Source organism: Etheostoma cragini, chromosome 3, assembly GCF_013103735.1.
Source record: "Etheostoma cragini isolate CJK2018 chromosome 3, CSU_Ecrag_1.0, whole genome shotgun sequence".
Lineage (NCBI taxonomy): Eukaryota > Metazoa > Chordata > Actinopteri > Perciformes > Percidae > Etheostoma > Etheostoma cragini.
In genome coordinates, this window is record NC_048409.1 from 6,012,892 (window position 1) to 6,033,749 (window position 20,858).

The 20,858-nt window shown below is 41.4% G+C and overlaps 1 protein-coding gene across 4 annotated transcripts in view; it reads right to left on the reverse strand.

The window, feature by feature from the left end:
• robo1 (roundabout, axon guidance receptor, homolog 1 (Drosophila)) overlaps positions 1–20,858 on the reverse strand; it is a 257,226-nt gene that overhangs the window by 184,414 nt on the left and 51,954 nt on the right. The window contains exon 1 of one of the 4 annotated variants that reach the window (XM_034866650.1): positions 5,763–6,618. The exons of the other annotated variants lie outside the window; for them this stretch is intronic. Coding sequence (XP_034722541.1) covers positions 5,763–5,910 — 148 coding nt within the window. The 5' untranslated portion in view covers positions 5,911–6,618. Of the gene's footprint in view, positions 1–5,762; positions 6,619–20,858 lie in introns of those variants that run through there. 4 annotated transcript variants of the gene reach the window in all.

Here is a 20,858-nt window from a genome sequence, read left to right on the forward strand (position 1 = left end):
GTGAAACAAAATATTTGTTATTTGTCCACAAATAATGAGAGTCCGGCGCCTTACGTTTATTGAGATTGAGATGAATATTCAGATTTTCACCCCAAGAAATGCCATGAAAAAATCTGCACCTGCTCCCCTCTCCCAGCCCATCATACCTCTAATCGACCTTCCACAGCCTTGTTCCTGACTTTGTGACAGGCAGTAATTGAGATTCCCCACTTATTAACTAATTTAAAAAATGGACGGAGAGAAATGGGAAAGGCGTGATGAAGAACAGAGCTTAGAGGAAGGAAGTAAAGAATGACCCCAAGAAAAAAAAAAGAAAACATCTGGGCACTGGTGCTCATTAACACCTCTCATGGTAAATTAAAGGGCAAGTATGAATAATTTAACATGCAACATTTTTTCAACAGGTTTTTCCATTCAACTAAAGTTAGATATTTTCAGTTATTAGATATGGAAGGGTAAGTGATGGGCATCATACATTCCTTGCACGGGCATGTGTAATAATTTTCTCACATGTAGGGCCTGGCGATATGGAGAAAATTAAGTATCACGATATTTTTGACCAAATACCTTGATATCGATATTGTAGTGGGCACCTTTTGAGCAAGGCACCATACCATACCCCCCCCCCCCCCCCCCAACCGCTTAATGGTGCTGGTCCAGCACAGGCAGCCCACTCACTCTGACAGCTCTGCATTTGTGCATGCAATAAGTCCTGAGCATGTGTGTATTTCGGGCCTGTGTGTAGTGATTACTAACAAAAAGGAGTTCAAATTGTAATTTCCCCACTGGGGACCAATAAGCAATATAAATTATTTAAAATAAAATAAAAAAAATTGGGTAAAGGCAAATAATAAAACAGCTAAAACAACCTGGTAAGTTCAGAAAATGACAACTTTACTGTTATGCAGTCTTTAAAACCAGGGAAAGACAACACTTGTGCCATAGTATGATACTATGATATCCAAACTCTAAGACAATATCTTGTCCCATATCACGATATTGATATAATGTCAATGTATTGCCAAGTTCTACTTACTTGCCTGTGAAGGTGAAGTGGTTTGGGCCATGCTTCAGATGTGTCTGGTTCTGACTGTCTGGACTCCTCTGGCCTCTGACCAAAACCCAGTCCACAGCTCATTAGCACTCATCAAGTCCCTCCAGCACCATGTCACTGTTGCCATCTATTGGATGAATGCGATCACGTCCCTGCATGTGCAACTCCCATGGGAAATATATCTAGAGCTCAAACTGATACTAACAATGGTAGTGTTGGTTCAGTTGCAAACACAAAGCCCAAACTTGCTCATTCAGGCAAATTAAACCACAGACTTATCCCGGCCAAACCCTACTGTACTGTAGGTAGAACAAATACAATCTCAACTGCACACTGCTAGATCATTTGCCATGACAAGCCCTAACACTTTTGTCACACAAATGACAAACCATTTATATCTGTCTGCATTTCTATTTACTTTTCCTGCAATAATAAGCACAAAAAGTATGCAGACTTTAAATGATATCCTTGGAAAAGCGCTGGGTACTCGGTATATCTGAAATAAATGTCTTGTACTTTGATTGAATTCTGAGAGGCAGCCAGTCATGTTTCTGTGGCTTCTATTAGCATCCAGTGCAGAGTAAATCAGCCGTAAATCCTGTAATCTTCCTCATCCATCATGAGGATGAGGCTATGTCAGAGAGGAGAACCAACAACTCAGCTGACAGTACGAGGCTGGTGGGTCTCTCTGTACAAGTTGGACCAAAGCTCATCTTTATGCATGAATACTGAAAATATACTGTATTAATTATGCACAATGATGTCATTTTGAAAGGGGGTCAGTACATCTGCTTGCAGAAACACAACTAGCCCAATCCTGGGAAGTCTTTCAACTTGTCTAGCAAATAGCTGTTAGAACTCAAAAGGGGAAGATGTAAAAAGCAGGGAGTGAAGTTACAGACGTTAAGGAAAGAATTGCGGAGAGGGACATATCTAAGCTGTGTGGACTCGAGGAGACAACTTGTCACTAAAAATAGAAAATCTGATATTTTATTTATCATGTGCACACAAAGAAAATACATGCAGAAATCCCATATTACTCCTACTGTTGGTTCATGTACTGCCCAGTGTACCAGTGTTTATGTGTGTGTGTCTGTCTGAGATGTTGAGACAAGAGGGATAGAGATGAGTGTGTGCTTACATGGACTATAAAAATGCACATACCGTCAGAAAGAGGAGCTCTGCTTTGGAAGAGATTTACTCTCAGGTAGCACATCCAAGCTGGTGACATTATCACTTATATCTGCAGGCTTTCCTCATGCATATCACTGTATTATTTGTGGGCTGCCAAATGGAACTTTTGTGTGCAGACTGCAGCATCCCACATTCAGAATATACAGGGAGAGACAAGAGAGATAAACCCACACACATTTTAGTGGTTAAGACAGATAAAGCATTCTTTTCTGTGTGCTGGTAAAGGTGATGAGACTAACACTAACAAGAGAAAGGTTGTTATGATTATATGGTACATGGGCTGGGATGCAATAAAGATGGATACATTTTAATGATGTTTACTACATCAGACTACAACCACTGCTATATTACAGGATGTTCTCATGAACTATTCATACATTTACTGTAGCTGTGAAAAGTAATGTACTGGGAATTGTATGAATTCAACATATTTATAACTGTATTCAGCTCAGTGACATGATGATAGGGAGGAGGTTGTGAAGTACGGGTGGGTCATAAACCACAGAGTGTGTGTCTCGGAAGAAGTTAAGGGGAGGAAAAGGGTGTTTGTGCTCCGGGAGTACAATTTAAGGAGACCAGTGTTTTAACCCAAACTACAACCTTTTTTCTAACCTTTCTTAACTAGTCGTTTTGGTGGCTAAGTTAGCAAGTTTAGTTAACAGCAAGTTAAGTTTAGCAGGAGTCAAACTACTTAAGGGGATTTACTACTTAAGAGAAACTTAAACTTAGCTAAACTTACTACTTTACTTACTACTTCAGCTAAACTTAGCGTAATTTAGCTACTACTTAAGATTAACTTGACAGCAACGGCTAAACTTAACAGCAACATACTTTAAAATGTCCGGGACCTTACGGTGCTCTCTACGGCTGCTTAAATGACCAGGGCCTCACCATGCCTCACCAGTAACCTTTCCTCGGCTAAAGTTTACTGCAAAGACCGTTAAAACTTGATTGTCACGTGAACGGCCGGCCCTTGCCGCAGTTCTGAATGGCTTGTGTGTTGAGTGAATTGTTGTGCATAAGTTCTGTACAATGTGAAAAGTTCATGCAGCATCTTTCTAAATAAATGCGTATGCATTTCATAGGGTCAACGTTTATAGTGATGACATATGAAGGCTTTGCGCTACGGCTGTGCAATTAATCAAAATGTAGTCCCAGTAGATTTTAGCTCCCAATGATCACAAAAACTGAATAATCAAGAAAAACAATGATTTAGCTCATTACGTTTTGCGAGTAAACTTATTTTCTCTTGTGTTGTTAGTGAAAAAATAAAGGTTAAATAGGAAAAAGTATAAAGGGAAATTTCACAGTTCAGTGTTTTTTTTTGTTGCCGATTTATTTAACTTTTCCAACTGTTTAAGTTCAATAATTGCCACATCTTTCCAGACGTCAACGACTTATCGTGTTAAATAATCGTGATTTCAATTTTGACCAGAATAATCGTGATTATATTTTTTCCCATAATTGAGCAGCCCTACTTTGCGCTCCACTATTTTACAGCTGGAAACAGCTGCCTGCTGCATAAGTAAATAGCATTGAGTTGATGAGAGTGGTAAGAGAAAACATTGAGGTGGTGGGCTGTAAACCAACCCCCTTCTGCAAGTAGTCATTTAATCAATTTTTAATTTTGAATATTGGTTATAGCAGCTTTTAATAAAGATAAAAACATGTGGCACCATCACCTACGAGTATGCTAGCCCACTGTTAGAAAACCTTTCCATGTTTGAAATGTGGTCCTGGATTTAGAGCTATTAGTCAAACAGCATTACACACCTGTGTTTCCAGGGGATGGTAACGAAGGGAAACATGTAACTGCAAATTAATGTTCATACGTGCGAGTGTCACTGTTCCAGGTTCACAGAGAGCTGTTGGTTCAGGTAAAGATGGCATAGAGCTCCTAATCACACCAAGAATTTATTACTCGGAAATAACAAACGCACATGTTATTAAGAAAGTTGATTGACTCTCAGAATGTTTTAAGTACATGAGCAGTGTCTCTTGTGCAAGAGAGTAAAAGGTTGAGGTCAGGGTTTAGAACAACTCTAAAAATATGTGACAAAGCTCAAGCTGTCAGTCATAAATTTAGCAAAAAGGTCTTTCCTATATTTTATCAGAAGCCACAAATCAAACGTCACTTTTGATGGTATATTTTAAAAAGGGCACAGAGTTTTGGAGAAGTACTTTCAGAAGTCATGCAGGTTTTTGTGAAGTAAAAAAGCTCACATTTTACTTCAATCTTGTCTCCAAGCACAGATTTCTGCTGGTGGAACACTCATTACACATACTCATGCTCAGATCCCTATACAAATCCACATAGAATATTTTCAAATATGAAAAACAGTTTTATCAATTGAAGATACTGTAGAATTCATGGTTTTGTTTTGGAAGCAAACCAAAATCCCTAATTGTCCTCCCAGTTACCTGAAACTCATATCTGAGCTGTGTTGAATTAAAGATCATTAACAGGAGGCTGATACCAAACTGGGGGATTTTAAACCACTTTACACAAGAAATTAAAGGTGCTAAATATTACATTAACACAAGACTTTGGGTGTCATTGCAGTCGTAAGCTGAAAAAGGGATCGCTTTCTGTGACACCCTGAGACCTGCGTGTGTCTCCTTGAGAAGGCAAAGGACCCGCTCCAGCTTAACTCAGTGCCTCTTCTATCCCATTCCAGTCATTTAATCTTGGAACAGTATCAAGATAGTGATCTCCCTTTAACCTCCACAGAGGGGAAGGACACAAAGGGACAAACTCTCCACTTCATCACTCAGTGTCAAGCAGTGGTGGCATGCCAAACAATCCCATTAGCCCATAGCGACAACAAAAAAGCCCGGGGACAGCAGCAGCTACGTCCTGAAACAACCGCAGCTCTCGGTTCATTTGAACATCCCCTCTCCTCCCAACATCCATGCACCATGTGTCAGCATTTGTAATGAAGTCACTCAGCTGCACTCAGCTTTTACTCTAAGGAAATAGGCAGTCCCATCACTCTGAGTAGCTTTTTACAACTCAACGCTGATCAATTAATGACTACGAATGAGACCCTGAGAGAAATTCATACAGGAATATTAGAGAGATGCTTAGGAGGAGTGCAGGGAGAGGGATAATAAACTGAGTTGCAACTCAGAGCAAATCCAAAAGCAGAGAGGCACTCTGGCAGTCACGTACATACTGATACCTCTTAAAGCCGGCAACACATGCCAAGGTCGCTGGCCTCATATAGACGATTTATTTCACTCTCATATCCAGGTGCCTGTCGCAGAGAAATGAGTTGGGACTCAAACAGCAACCAGAGTAATCAAAGTGGCACGCAAGGTTTACTGCTTTCAGGATCTCACTTCAAGAGTCCAGGGACTGAAAAAGAATAGTAAAACAAAAGTGCAAGGAAGAAAAGAGGTTTGACCCCAAAGGTATTTTCATATGATGTAAGAAATGCTAGAGGAATAAGAAAAGGATGCAAAGGGGAAGCAAAGCGAATAAAGTGTAGCAGAGGGAGGATGAGTTACTCACGGCTCCTTTCACCTTTCCACCTCCAGCTTCCCTTGTACTTCCCCAAGCCGTCCCCTGGCACACAGACTCCACTCAGCACCTGCGCCAGCACCACCAGCAGCAGTAGGGGCATCCGCCTGCCAGCCATGCCGGCCTCTGAAGCTTGCATCGGGGCTACGGCAGAGAGTCCAGGGCCATTGGGAGTGCTATCCCACACTCATTTATCTCACATACCTTAATGGAGTGATCCAAAACTACAACAACACGTCCTCCTCCTACTCTGCTTCCTGGGGCGCGCTAGCCCTGGGCCACGACACTAAACTCCAGAGAGGTCACACACTCACCACAGACATCCCTCCTCTGTCTCCACCTGGGGGATTGGAATAATCCCTCTGAAGGCAATAGTTTCACAGACCAGCATTGGTACACAGGCAAAGTAAGCCTGGATTTCTTGAGCTTCACTCTGTAATATTGATCTGGTCTTTTTTTTTCTACCACGGCACTCTCTCTTTTTCCTCCTGGATTTAGGCAGGTATCTAGTGAAGTCCTGGTCAAAGCCCCAAACTGAGCTCAGTAGTAACAGCTCCCATGAGTACATATAGCAAAGGAAGAAGGCAAGTTGTTTCCCTCTTGCTGAGCAAAACTTGTCCAGGTCACAGAGTGGACCGGTGACACTGATGGCGACACATCACTGATCCAGCAGCAGCCAACTCTTGTCACCCGCACCAGGCAGCGACTGAGTGAGTGACTGTGTCCACGAGAGTGTGTCAATGCATGGGCGTCTTCCCCCCTCTCTCTGCGTCCACCTACCACTCGACTCAGATCAGAGCAGCGTTTATATGAAAATAAGGAATAAATCAGAGAGATAGTTCCCCACAGAGCAGCCTTGACTTTGTCAACAGAGCGTCTGACAGAGAGAGAAACAGGGAGAGAGTGACAGTGCATCTAGCAAAGAAAGGAGGGAGGGAGGGAGGGAAGGAGATATGGAGGAGAGAGACTGAGTGAGACAAGCGTGGGGGGTGTGAATGCAATTTCTCAAGTGCAATGGCTCTTGCGCTTTTGCACGCCCATGATGCTTGTTCATGAGTGTATTCTCATTCTGGATAACCGCACACCCTGACTAAGCTCAATGGTTGTAACCTGTGCATGAATATGAATATTATGTGTATATATATATACAGTGCTACGGAAGCAAGTTTATTGTAACATAATGCTTTCCCAGATTTAAAAAAAATAAAAAATACCTGTACATGCATGCCCTGCCAACATGCACCGGTATAGACAAGTTTGCAGACTGGTTTGACTGGTTGTTTGTGTGTGCGACAGTTAAATCACACTTGCTACAAATTGATACCTTTAACACAATTTAGAAAATATGTTTGAACAATATCGCCTATACAAAGCAGTTGAACAGTTACTATACATCTTGTAAATGCAGTAGCTAGGCAGAGTGTCTAGAAAATATTGAGACAAAAAAAGCTATCACTTGTTAATCAATGTAAGTCATGAAATCAAAACATATGCCCACACTTATCATTGTTTTGTATAATTATTATATATTTATATTTTGTTATTCTTTGCACTGTATAAACTGTAGGTTTGTCCTGAGTCTGACCCATTGGCTTCCTTTAAATTGACAGCATGCTAATAGGTTGGACATTTTAACGACTTCCGGGGGATCAAGGTTAAGTGATGGGAATGTTTAACACTAAAAGTCCAAAAGGACTTGCACTTTGTTTATTCTTCATTCCAAAATTAATTATTTTGCATTTGTTATGCTTAATGTGTAAAACAAGATAACAACTGTGGTCTCACAGCTGTATGCACCATCAAGACCTATTTTGTGGAAAAAACACCTTGTCACCCAGCCCACAAGCACAACTGTGTTGTATAAATCAAGCACCACTGAGATAATTACCGGTGCCTACTACTACTTAAATGGCGGTACAGAGGAAGAAAACAAGACTTTGGGTAACAAAAGTGTAACACTTGGACATTTTAGAGGAAATGAGAAATAGATAAAACCCAATAATTATTCCTTTTTGTAAATACTGAGTACCTTTGGGGTACAGTACTGGGAAACAAAACACTCCCCTTACTAAACCCTCCACACTTTTGGTAGCATATTAAAGCTGTACATACTTGATAGGTTGCTCAAAATATCAGTGTTGTGTTTTTTCTAAACTTCAGTTTTGTTTTTGAGTACTTTACCCCTTAGGCACTATTTACAAAAGTACTTATTAGTAGTTAGTTAGTTAGTTAGTTGTTTTTCAGTAACAGTACTTTATTGGTACCCAATTCATACAACAAAACTATGCTGTAAGTTGTGAGCCGTATGCTAACAAATACTATCCTGAATTATCTTACCCCACCCCCCCACCCACACACACACACACACACACACACACACACACACACACACACACACACACACACACACACACACACACACACACACACACACACACACACACACACACTTTCATGTATAAAAAATGAGCTCAGCAAGTCAGGGTTTAGAGTTACACTGCTCGTTTCCTCCACCTGCCCGGGCTGTCATGAGGCAGGTGAGTGCAGGTTAACATGGGAAACTGGAAGTGTCAGCAGCACCTCCCCCCCTCTGCCCTCCCATGTCTCCCCATTTGCCCTTCATCACAGTTGTGTAAAATTCCATTACCACGTGTAATCTGCTCCTGAACCAACACAATGTAATCCAAATAAATGGGAAATTACAAGTGTGAGAGGTCAGTTTGGAGAAGACGGAAACATAAATCTGTACACTGACATGTTTGGCGAATGCTTTTTGCCACGAGCTATTACACAATATAGAATGTGAGTCTCCCTCTACATACAGTATATTGTTCTCAAATGAGGTCTAATCCCTTGATGTCCATATTTTGTTGAATTGTGTGGACAATGCCCTACAAACGTGTCCCTGTTTGTTGGTCATGTAATCATGATGTAGTAGCCCTTAAGGACCATGCTGCTGGAGATGTAATTAATCATGTTACATTAGCCACTGATGGAAATCTGATTAAAAAAGCTCTCTAATGATTACGCCTCTGGAATAATCACCACTGCAGTGAGGACGGGCCACTTCAACCCCTCAGGACGCCAATCTAACATTCCAACTACCTGCGAAATGTCACCGCTAATGCCAGCTGCTTCGAGACCTGGACAATGCAATGCAAATTCTATGCACGGAGAATAAACTGCGTGGCAAGTTTCAACAGAGGCAGCATTCAAAAATCTACAGGTAGCTTAATGGGTATGTTTGTAAGCTGGAGTGTATCCTTGCTAATATGCAGCCTTAGAAGAAGAATAGCCTCACGTTTATTCAGAGCCAAAAAGAATACCACAACTAGATAACATGCCAAGTAAAAACACACAAATAACTATCTTACAGAGAATGGATACATTGATCAAATATTATTACGTCAACACTCAACACAGTTATTATGGACTTAAGACAGCTTATTTTGTTTTGTGCACTGAGAGAGAAGAGGCAAGCGTCAACATGTGATGCAGACGTCACTAAGAAACTGTCTTTATTGTATTTTATTCAGGTTGAACCGCACACACCTAAAATGCAAACGGATGCTAACATAAGTCAAATTGCTCCCATTGAGTAATTTCTCAGTGAATGCCGTTGCTAACATGAAACATATCTGTTGTAATATTCATATATTCTGTTGTATATTAATCATAGTCATATGTTATTCTAATATGCACATATATCCCAAATGCCGTATATTTCCCCAACATGTCTGCTGTATTGTGTGTGTGTTTGTGTGTTTGTGTGTAATATACATCATAATGTAACTTCTGCACTATAGCTGAGTGGGCCTTGCGCTACAAAATGTAAACAATGCACACATGACTCACATACCCATTACATACTGTACCAAATTACTTAAACTCACTCACCTAATAACACATGGTGATTAACTCTGGCAGTTTTGCTAAATACCATTACAATTCTAGGCAATCTCGCAACTGGTTACCAGGCCACTGCTGCCAAGCCACATCAAGTTTTCAACATGAGGTCATTTTAACTACCCATCTAAAGGACAATGGACACGTATGAATAATAATGTTTCTGAGAAACAGTTTGTGATTTGGTAGCTGACCTGCTGACAGTGCTCCTACTCAAACTAGATGTTTGCAGCCTTGTTTAGTGCCACTTTGGATCTGTGGCACCACCCCGGCAGAATGCACAGCTCCTGTACACATTGTGTCAGTTGTGGTGCCACAAGGTCAAACCTCTGCTCTATCTTGCCATCCTCTACATGCTTTCAGGGGTTTGTGTCAACAGTAAGGGATGAGTTGTCTTACAATTTTTATGCTGATAGCAAAAAGGAAGCAGCCTCAACCATCTTGTGTTTTCAAATCTGCCTTGAGGGACAACAGCAAGGATGAGGAGTAATGGAATACCAAGTCCAACACGGCCAATGACATCTCAGCACAGGTCTTGTTTTAAAATTTGATGCGCAAGTAATCTTTGAAAACTACCATTAAAAAAAAAAAAATGTTGAAAACCTCATTCCTAAACAACATCCCCAGACTCCACATGACTAACTTTAGATGCAGAGGAGCCAGTTCTCAAGGCTATACTATGGTAACACACTACCCCGAGGGTATTTGGCTCTATTGAAAGAAGGAAATCCTTTGACACACTGAACTGCTCAATCCTCTCCCTTTCCATTTGTGTGCATCCCGTCCCAGAAATGTTGTTACTAACCTAGTTTTGGGGAGTTTACTCCCCGGAGAATATTTCCTTGGATTAGGATGGAACCAAGATCTTGGTTGCAGCTGTCGCCAGTGACCGGCTACACCCTGCTACATCTAGCTATGCCCAGCTACGTCTTGCTGAACCCTGTCATGCCACGCTACACCCTGTAACGCCCTTCAGTGCCCTGCTATGACATTAACTACTACTACCATTTTTTAGTCACTGTTCCATTATCTTTATTGTGACTATTAAGCCACTGTGCATCACTCCCCCAACCGGCCCCGTCAGACACCGCCTACCAAGAGCCTGGATCTGTCCCCGGTTTCTTCCTAAAAGAGAGTTTTTTTCTCGCCACTGTTGCACTAATTGCTTCCTCTTGGGGGTATTACTAGAATTGTTGGGACTTTATAAATTATAGAGTGTGGTCTAGACCTACTCTAATCTGTGTGTCTCAAGATAACACTTATGATTTGATAATATAAATTAAACTGAATTAATTTCAGACACTCAAATATATTCAATGCAAAACTGCTAAACCGAGAGGGAAGACACTATTGTAGTGGCTTTCCAATAAATCCATTTTTCCATTCAATTGCAAAACCTTTGAAATGTTGAATAATAGAAATTAAATGTGAATCAGTTGCCCTTGTATCAACTGGTTTGGAGCAGATAAACTAGGCTCCAGCATAGTTTGGTCAGACGGTGCCACCACAGGCTATGCATGGCTGTGATCCGCCAGTAAACACAGTAGATAAAGTAGAGGTTGCTAAACGGAAACAAGAACACGTTGCCTTGGCCTGTATCCAGCCCATCTATAAGAGAAATACGCAAAGGCTATTTATTGAAAATGTATCAAATTGAAATGAAAGCACACATTGCTTGAAATGAAAACAGCTTGTGAAAAAAGTCATATTTAAGTTTTTTTTTTAAATAATCAAAATTATCGTCATGGGAAAAATATGTTGGTAACAGCTTCAGAATTTCAAAGTCAATGCATTTTTTAATTTATCTTCCAGCCCTACATGGAAGTATCCAGAAAACGGTGACAGTAGAAACAGCTGATCAGTCCTGTGAATTAAATGTTTGCTGCATCAGAACTTATTCATTAAAGGCGTTTTCTATATCTCATTTAGTGAATCAATTGTTTTTTGACAAAGGCAAAAAAAACATCTGTAGTCAGCGTAATACCTTGTAAATTTTACTGTTTACATACCTGAAAAAGTGTATGAATATAAATAAATGGAAACAAGGATTCTCTCCATAGGCTAGGTATCAACTGTTTAAAGTGCTCATATTATTAAAAAAAAGACACTTTTTCTGGGATTTTGTTATTTTGTGTCTCTGGTGCTTCCACACGCATACAAACTATCCGTACTGTTTTGAGTGAGATAAGGTTTCTGAATGTCCTCTGCCTTCAGTCTCCGGGTGAGCTGTTCAGAATCTGCACGGCTTTCTACGTCACTAGCCGGGATGAGGTGGCTAACCGTAGCACATGCTAGCTCTAGCATGCTAGCTCGTTCTCCATGGCGAAACACTGCTACAACACACCACTCACTCAGCTCACCATAATCTCCAAAAGAACTACTTCCATGTCCCTGTTCTGCAGGGATTCTACAAGTGTCCCTCGCTTAGAAGAAGTCTCCCAGCTAATCCTGCCTAGTACTGACCAAAGCTGGAGAAAGAGTTATCTAGCTGATGGGATCTTACCTAGCTACTGCACACGTGTGACTCCCAACAAAGATAGTGTAGAAGTGAGATATCTCACTCTGTAGCTAAACAGAGACATAAACACACATGGTGAAAGCAGGATCTGCAGCAATGTGCAGTACAACAAACATATGGTGTATTTTGAAAATGAAACCATGTAAACCTATTCTGGTACAACCTCAAAATACAATTATGAACCTGAAAATGAGCATATTATGGGTGCTTTAACGCACAAACCAATGTCCAGATGTTTGCTTTTCCGCTGCATTGATTGCTTACAGATATTTACAACGTTTCTGGCAGTCAGGTAGAACATCATCAATCATACAGTTAGGAAGCTTAACCAAATTTGAGTCACGGATAACGTCTTCCTGCATATTTACAGGCCCATTACAGGCAACTGCCACCCAGTGTACAAAAAGCATTTTACACCAAAATAACCACAAAGGCAAACAAATGGATGAATAGCTCTTACAACTATCACACCACGGCTGTGTGCCGGTTACAGCTGGCTCCCTGTCCTCTTCATCGGACTGTTCAGTGCAGCTACAGACTTGCAGCAAGAACTGCTCACTCTTGCAATCCTCATAACCTCAGATCAAATTACCCCCAGGACTAAGCAAGATAAAATGCTTATGGTTAGAAAAATGCTTAGTATTAGCATTATATCCCTGCACTCATGTTTTAGTGGGGCAACATTTCTGGCTGGGTATTGCCGCCTAATGGTGTTAAATAGCTTCAGGAGCTGAGGGGAAAACACACCCATGCACACATTGTTGCTACAAATCGAGAGATATTATCTGTATGACCTGCATTAAAATGATTTATTAACTGACATCCTCATGTATGTAATAAACCATGGTCAAGGTGGGGGCTTCTTTCTTTCTTTCCCTATCTTACTTATGTTCTCTCTAAATGTCATTTTTTAACAATATCAATCTCTTGAGCTTAACATTTATTGATTGTCAAGTGGGAAAGCAGAAACAGAGAGAGTTAGAGAGATGCATAAAACTTCAATATCTTCTGACTATCCCTTTTATATTTTTTCCCTCTCTCTTCCATGTCAGTATGGCTTGTACAAAAGCACACATTCTGGCCAACATGACGTGACAGCAGGGTTGATGGGTGGTACAAAGACACCCAGCAGGGATGAACAGGCGACATTAGCACACAGCTTGGAGCACAGCAAGAGATTGGGGGGGACTGGCACCCACACATGCAGGAAAAAAAAGAAAAAGCTGGCGCGTAGGAAGACAAACAGTAGAGTCAGAAATGTCATTTTGTAAACTTGATGATTTGAATATCTGTTGCACTTGACACAGAAAGAGAATGTTTCTTGATCTGAACAGTGGTATTCAAGTCAGTGGCGCAAGCCGCGGGCCACAGATTACCCTTTAACATGAACAGATAAAGCACAGCTGCTCAATATGAAATTGAAAGTGATATTAAAGGACCCATGACTTGGTGCTCTTAGGATGCTTTTATATAGACCTTAGTGATCCCCTAATGCCATATCTGGAGTTTATTTCCAAAATTCAGCCTTGGGGCAGATTTCCAGCCACTAGAGCCAGTCCCACAATGAGCTTTCCTTAGTGTGTGCCTTTCTGAGTCTGTAACTTTTAAGAGGGGGGGGCTTTACCAACTATCACTTTGCTTGTTTGAAAGCCATGATGTCTCTCTCTCATGGGTGGGCCAAATTCTCTGGGCAGGCAAAGCAGAGAAAGGGGAGGTGAGGCCCATTATGACCTCATAAGGAGCAAGATTTCAGAGCGGCCCATCTGAGCTTTCATTTCCCCAAAGGTACAGCAGGTTACCCGGGGCTCAGTTTACACCTATCGCCATTTCTAGTCACTGGGGGACCATAGGCAGTCTGGGGGAACGCTTATTAATGTTAAAGAACCTCACAAAGTGAATTTTTCATGCCATGGGACCTTTAAGCCCAGCATAGTTGCTTAGTTGCAACCACACTTTCATCTGCTGTTGGACTTCACAGCATTATTTCTATAATAGCCACCATAATGTTAGCTTAGTACTAAAAAATCTACTTGAAATCTAAATACATCAATCTTTTCAACTAACTACAAGAAAGCAAAAACTAAAATCTCAAAATGCCCGTCCATTCCTTTAAGTCTGTACTACCCCTGTAGGTATGAAGCTAATCCGTTATAGTAACTTTACATTTTACTTGGCAAATGTAATAAATCAAGTAGGATGAATCTGAATGTGTTTTGTTAACTTTATAAAACAATATTACAGTATGTATTTTTAGTGCATTTGATTTGAATTTTAATTACAGGACTTTAGTGGAAGACAGATGGGGCATGAATTAGCCATCAGGACCCTGGCTGTACAGTGTGTGATGACAGACTTGTTTTTTTTTTCAACCTGCATACCAGAGTTCTAAACGATTCATATTTCATTACTGTCTCAACCTCCAGAATGCAAAGAGAAATCAGAATCTATCCACATTTATAGAAATGGGGTGTTGACACGAGGTAAGAATTACTGCATAGCACGCAGCTCAATGACATCTAATCTGTACGTTGTAAATACAGTTTAGCACAAGATCTGTGCCGGTAACTCAGTGTGTGCATGCCCCTTCGGGAAAGACGTATCAATGCATCTGCTGCAAAGTCCCTGCTGTTTCCGAATGAGTTATGATCAGCATGTATGGGGGATGATAAACCGGGCCACACCCAGCATGCCTTGCATGGCCAGGTTACGATAGTCCTCTTAATCAACACCACGGTCGCAACCCACACCTCTGTCTGTCTTCTCCAACACACACACACACACACACACACACACACACAGCAGACAATGAAAAGTAAAAGTCACAGGAGCAACCTAGTTGCAGGTTAATGTTTGCAGGGGAAAACACATATGATCACATGCACCTACAAAGACATAGGACACCCGGGGAAAGAAACACCTCGCACACATTTACTGCACCTTCACATTTTTGGCTCACACACTGCATCAGAAATAATATATTACCTGCATTGGAAGGGGAAGCTCTATCTAGGTTACTGAAATATAATCTCTCCATAACATTTAGACCTACAAAGATTTGATTTACTTAGTTAGTCAGCCAACTATTTCGATAAACAGTTTATTTTCTAGTTTCTTCACTCCTCTGACATCAAACTGGATACCTTTGAGTTGTGGACAAAACAAGACATTTCAGGACGATGTCTTTGGAAAACACTGATGACGTTTTTCTCCCTTTTCTGACATTTTATAGAACAAACTGATCAATTAATGGAGAAACTATTTAACAGACTAAACTACGATGAAAATAATCATTGGTGCAGCCATAATAAGGTTTCACAGATGGTGTTTGTGATTGCAGAGGTCACTTGAACCATTTGATTTCGCTGCGGCTTTGGGGAAAAAATGTAGGACATTTCCCTAACATTGGCATATAAGCGGAAGGTAAAGTGACCAAATACAGCAGAGTGTTGTTAATATCGTAAGATTTTATGATAAACTGCTGTACTAATGCTAGCATCTGCTCTTTTATAGAGACAAACTGGGCTAAAGTCATTTGCCTCCCCGCCCTCCACCCCAAACTCTTGGTTTCATTCCCTGTAATTGCTGTCGTCAGCGGTCTCACCTTGCAGTGAGATTCCAGCCTGCAGCACTATCGTCCACATCGCACAACACACTGATTTACAGCTGCTGTTGCTGCAGGGCCATCTGGACCATAACCACTTCTCAATACTCAGCAGTAGACTAGATATCGCTTTCTCTCCCTTACACTATCTGTCCCAGAACATTCTTTACGTTTGCAAAATGTCTCTTCTTCTTTTGCATAAATACGTATCCCCCTTTTCTCCCACATGAATATGCAATATGCACATGCGCTCTATCTAGATCTAGAACCACTCATGTTCACTGTATCTGTGTTATCAAAGTGTCCAAATCATGTATTTCTTTATTGGTAATACTTGTGTAAAATTGTATAATCCCATGGAAAACCATGAAAGTGAATAAATAGTACTACATATCGTATCGTATTTAAAGAGTCTTCATTAATACTGTGGCACAAAAAAAGATGTCTGAGGAATCAAACCTTAACCTTATTTGTTATGCAACTACTACGCTTCAAATATAGAATAAAAAGTAACCGAGGTAATTGAGGTATTCAGAACGTATTTTAGAGTTTGCATAATGCATGGAAAGTACAATTTAATCTTTCCTTGTCTTTTTCCAATAAACAGAAGAGGTTCAAACTCAGGCCAAATGTGCTCATCCTCTTTCAACATGGTGCTTCTGCTCACACAGAAACAGCTGCCAGGAGGACTAAAGTTGTAAATTATGTTTGATATGTGCCCATTACCAGTGCAGTGGAGTCCCCGTGAGTGAGGCTGCATTGTAGAGTCTTTTGCAGAGTCCACACAAAATCTGTGGAAACACACTATCCAAACCCCCAGACACACTGGCCCTGGCTTTCCCCCAAGTACATAGGTGATAATCACATGACCCTTGGTGTAAATGTGCCTCATTCATGGTTATGGGAGTGTCATAACTGTGGATCTGCATCTTTTAACGCTCCGTGGCTGTGATTCAAAGTGTCTCCTAAGAGCCTTCTGCCGCAGTTTGTGTTCACTGGGGGGTGTGATGAGAACCAGGTGAAACATCTGGTGTCATATAAAAGGTGTTAGAGCATTAAGAGCAGAGCCGTACAAGCTTCAAAAGAGCAGCCAAATATGCAGCAGATGTAAGGAGGGTGCTGTTTAGGTCAGCTGCTGTAATATGACTATCGCCCAGCAGGGGTCAGTGTTGGGTTCAGTCAATATTAATCCGAGCCACAGATTCCACCCCGGGGAGCGCAGGGAAACTCGAGGCAGATCTGGTTTTAGGTGTCGGAAGTGACACCTAGCAGCTGGGTTTGGAATTAGACACTTTTAGATCACATCTGTAAATCAGCCTCTCTCTATTTACACGATCACTTACACCACAAATTGATTGGAATGAATTATTCACAGATCATATACATGAACACCTCTGAGAGATTCAAGGGCGAGCAATTTCTTGAGTCGATCAGGCAGAGGAGAGGACCATATGAGACACACAATCACAGAACACCGGTGCCATTGACACAGCGTCGATTTGATTTGTTGTAACCCAAGGACAGCTTACGATGCAAAGCACAAACATGTCAAACAACAATATTAACTGCATTATTTCTAAGAAAGCAATGGCGTCTGAAACATGACTCAGCTTACAAATAAATAAAAGTGTGCTTTTTATAAAAGGTGTGCATCATTCTTCTGCTTCTGGAGAGCTTTGGATATGCTGGCGGACTGAGTACAATTTTTAAGAGAGGAGAGCTGCTCTTACTTTTATGATTACCTTCATTTATTTATGGCCTTAAATTTACTTCTCAACGTTGAATGTGTGTATGCGTAAAGTATATGCACATGCAGTACATGAACACACATATATACACTACCTTGTGTGTGCGCATGTGTGTCCTTCCTGTCACACTTTGTGTTGCACAGAGGGACTCCTCAAATAAAACTGTCTCATGATCTTTTGTCCTGCAACTAAAATATTGCATATGCCAGAAAACACATTAAAAAAAAATATTGAAGCTATATTCATTTGTAAATCAGACTTTAGTACCTGCTGTTGTGTGAGGCAGAAGATAATTGGAAGGATTGGTGAAATACATGCTCTGGCCAGGAGGTGGCACTATTTAACAGCAAACAAACCTAAAGCTTTAGCCAGGATCTGAGACTCACTGGCTGGTTCTAGTGATCCTCTGGACATGTTTCCTACCTGATACAGCACCTACTGTTGATTTAAGTTCAAATTCAAACTTCTTTGAACCCAAACCTCCTAACAGACAACGTAAGAAACCAGATAGTTTCTCAATTCTACAATAATAATTCTGTGCAATTTCATTATGGTGCAATGCCATTGTTTCACACTGCGTATCACGCTGAATACAAACCACAAGTTTCTTTCTATTTTTATACATCTATACAGCGTATCAGAACTGTGCACCTTACCCCCCCACCCCCTTGTATGTATTTTATTCCATGTTGTTACATTTCTTTTACATACATGTTGACACTGGAGAAGGGGTTGCTTCAATCTTGTTGTACATGTGATGATAAAAGGCATTCTATTCTAACAATGAAAAAAAACAACCAACAAATCAAAGTTGTGGTTGGATTAATTCCTTATTCAAAAACGGTTGCACAAAATGTGTTACATTTGGAGAAAATCAGGTACCTTACGTCCTTTTATAATCTGGCAACCATATATATATATATACTGTATATACATATACACACACACACATAGACACACACACACTGTATATATGTCATGTATGCATCTTTAACGCGAGCCACTGTCTTGGTATTGGTGAAGGGCAACACAACACATTTACTTTCTAATGTTTATGGGCTTTTGTCTTTTTAAAATGTAAGGTTTGATAGTGTATATCTTCTTAGTGTTCCATTGTCCATCACACATGTGTGGGGTTGCGGTTCCAGTTGAGACAGAAGTGGTGATCTTTCCAGTTCCAAAAGAGGGCAGTAGAGTCTCGTGTTGCGAGACTGTCGGGGGCCACAGCTCCGACTGCTCGTGCCATCTCTCCTTGAACACATCCTCCTCATGCTGTTTCATTGGGACTAATTACAGTGTCCTTCATCAAAAGCAAAATGTTAATGATTGATCCGGTTTGTTATGCAAAACTTGCTGCCTTGGGTCTGTGTTCACTAATTGGTCAAAGTAAACACACAGATACCTAAAATATATGCTGACATAATGCTCAAAACACGCACGTCTCTCTCTCCTCCTCTCCCTTCAGACTCTCCTATCAGTTTTATTTTCCCACTCGTTTACACTGTTTCCTCTTTCTCTCTCTGTGAATTGACAGACCAATAAGCCTTTAATCCCTTTAATACAAACTTCCAACAGAATCACTTTTTAATTGCATGAAATAAACAGTGAATGCGTACCCAGATCTCCTCTCAGGATAGATTTAGTTTTGCCGCAGACGCCGGATTAAGTTGAAAAGTAAGCCTGCAAGTTACTTTGAGGGAGGAGGGGGGGGATGAAAGAGCGGCCGCTAAGAGTTAGCCAACACATGAGGAGAATAATCATATGGAGATAATGGTGGTGGCTCTGTGATTAATGGGCCCACTTTCTTTGCACAGCTTGGATAGTGGGCTTACTTGGCCCCATTAGGAAGCCTAAAGCCACCCCGGTTTCTCTATATGCCATTGGCAGATATGAGCAACAGAAGAGGTTTTCCCCCCAACATCCATGAAATGTGTACTATGAAATACACAGAACCACATTCCTGTATGGCTTTTATGCCGCTTTTCGATATGATCTATGCACCTGAATACCTGTGTAAGGGGGTATCATGTCTCCAATATTCAGAGTGAGACGGGAAGAGGAGGCATGGCCGAGCTCCTATCTCTCATAATTGGTTCTACCTGCTGTGCAGAATTGGAGGCAGGAACATGCTTATGTATTTCCTTCCTTATTTGATGGACTATGGGGAGCGGAGTGGCAAACACTGGCCAGACAGCCACGAAGACATGCCAGTCCCCCATTTAAAGCAGTATGCAAATCCACTGTTAAATTTCATTTTTCTAATCCCTTTAATCAGAAACAAGGGAATAAAGCCAGCTGGTAGGAACCCATGTTAAGATGTAATTAAGCATCTGATTGAATTTCAGTGCATACCAGAGTCTGTGTGCCAAGGCGAGAGCCAGACGAGGCTGAGGGGGTGGAAGATATAGATGGAGGGGAGGGATGGGCACTTGTACAACAGACTGAGCGTTTGGGTTGGTGGGGAGACACATTGCCCGGCGACGGGGGACCTGGAGCTTGCGGCGGGCTTGGTATTTTACAACATGCTCCACTGCATGAGCGAACAGCGATCACATTTTTATACATTACTAGGACGGCTCCCATGTCTATCATCTCCCTGCTGGCATTGGAATAGATTTCTCCAGCTTAAATCTCAACATAAGGTCCCAGAAAATAGACACAAACACCATCTCTACAGGTTCTCCATCAGCAAATATGGGAAGGAAAGCAGTGCAGACATTGTTATGTTCCCTTGTTTGCCTTTGAAATGAATTCTGACAGTTCTTTTGTCTCATTCAACATGGGTTTGCTATCACCACGCACCACTCTTGTGGGGTCAATGTTGACAGATATACTGCATGCACACATTCAGCAGCCCACCTGGGAACTGGCCAAACCCAGAACCTAATCCAGGTCTAAAGAAACTCCCATTGTTTTTTCTGCCTCCAGCTTCTTCTTTAGAAACAAAACGTGTCTTCTGGCAAGCAGCCACATGCCGAGAATCAAAAACATGTGTGTGTCACGTTAGGTCATGGCAGTTTCATGTGGTGTCGCCATTACGACCAGCCACGCTTCCCTCACGAATGAGGTGGTACTAAATCTGCAATGGAGGACGGGGCGCCACGGCCGAGTCGACCAACCCACCCACAGACACACACACACACACCTGTAATGAAATTATTCAACATAAAGCCTGGTCTGGAGAAGGACGAGCTGTCACACCAGTTTAGTTGGGCTTGGATACAGAAAAGATCCATTACTGAGGCCTTTCATCACCAAACATTGCATTCTACCTGTGGGGCTCTGAAGCAGATCGGGAGTCGGGGGGGGGGGGG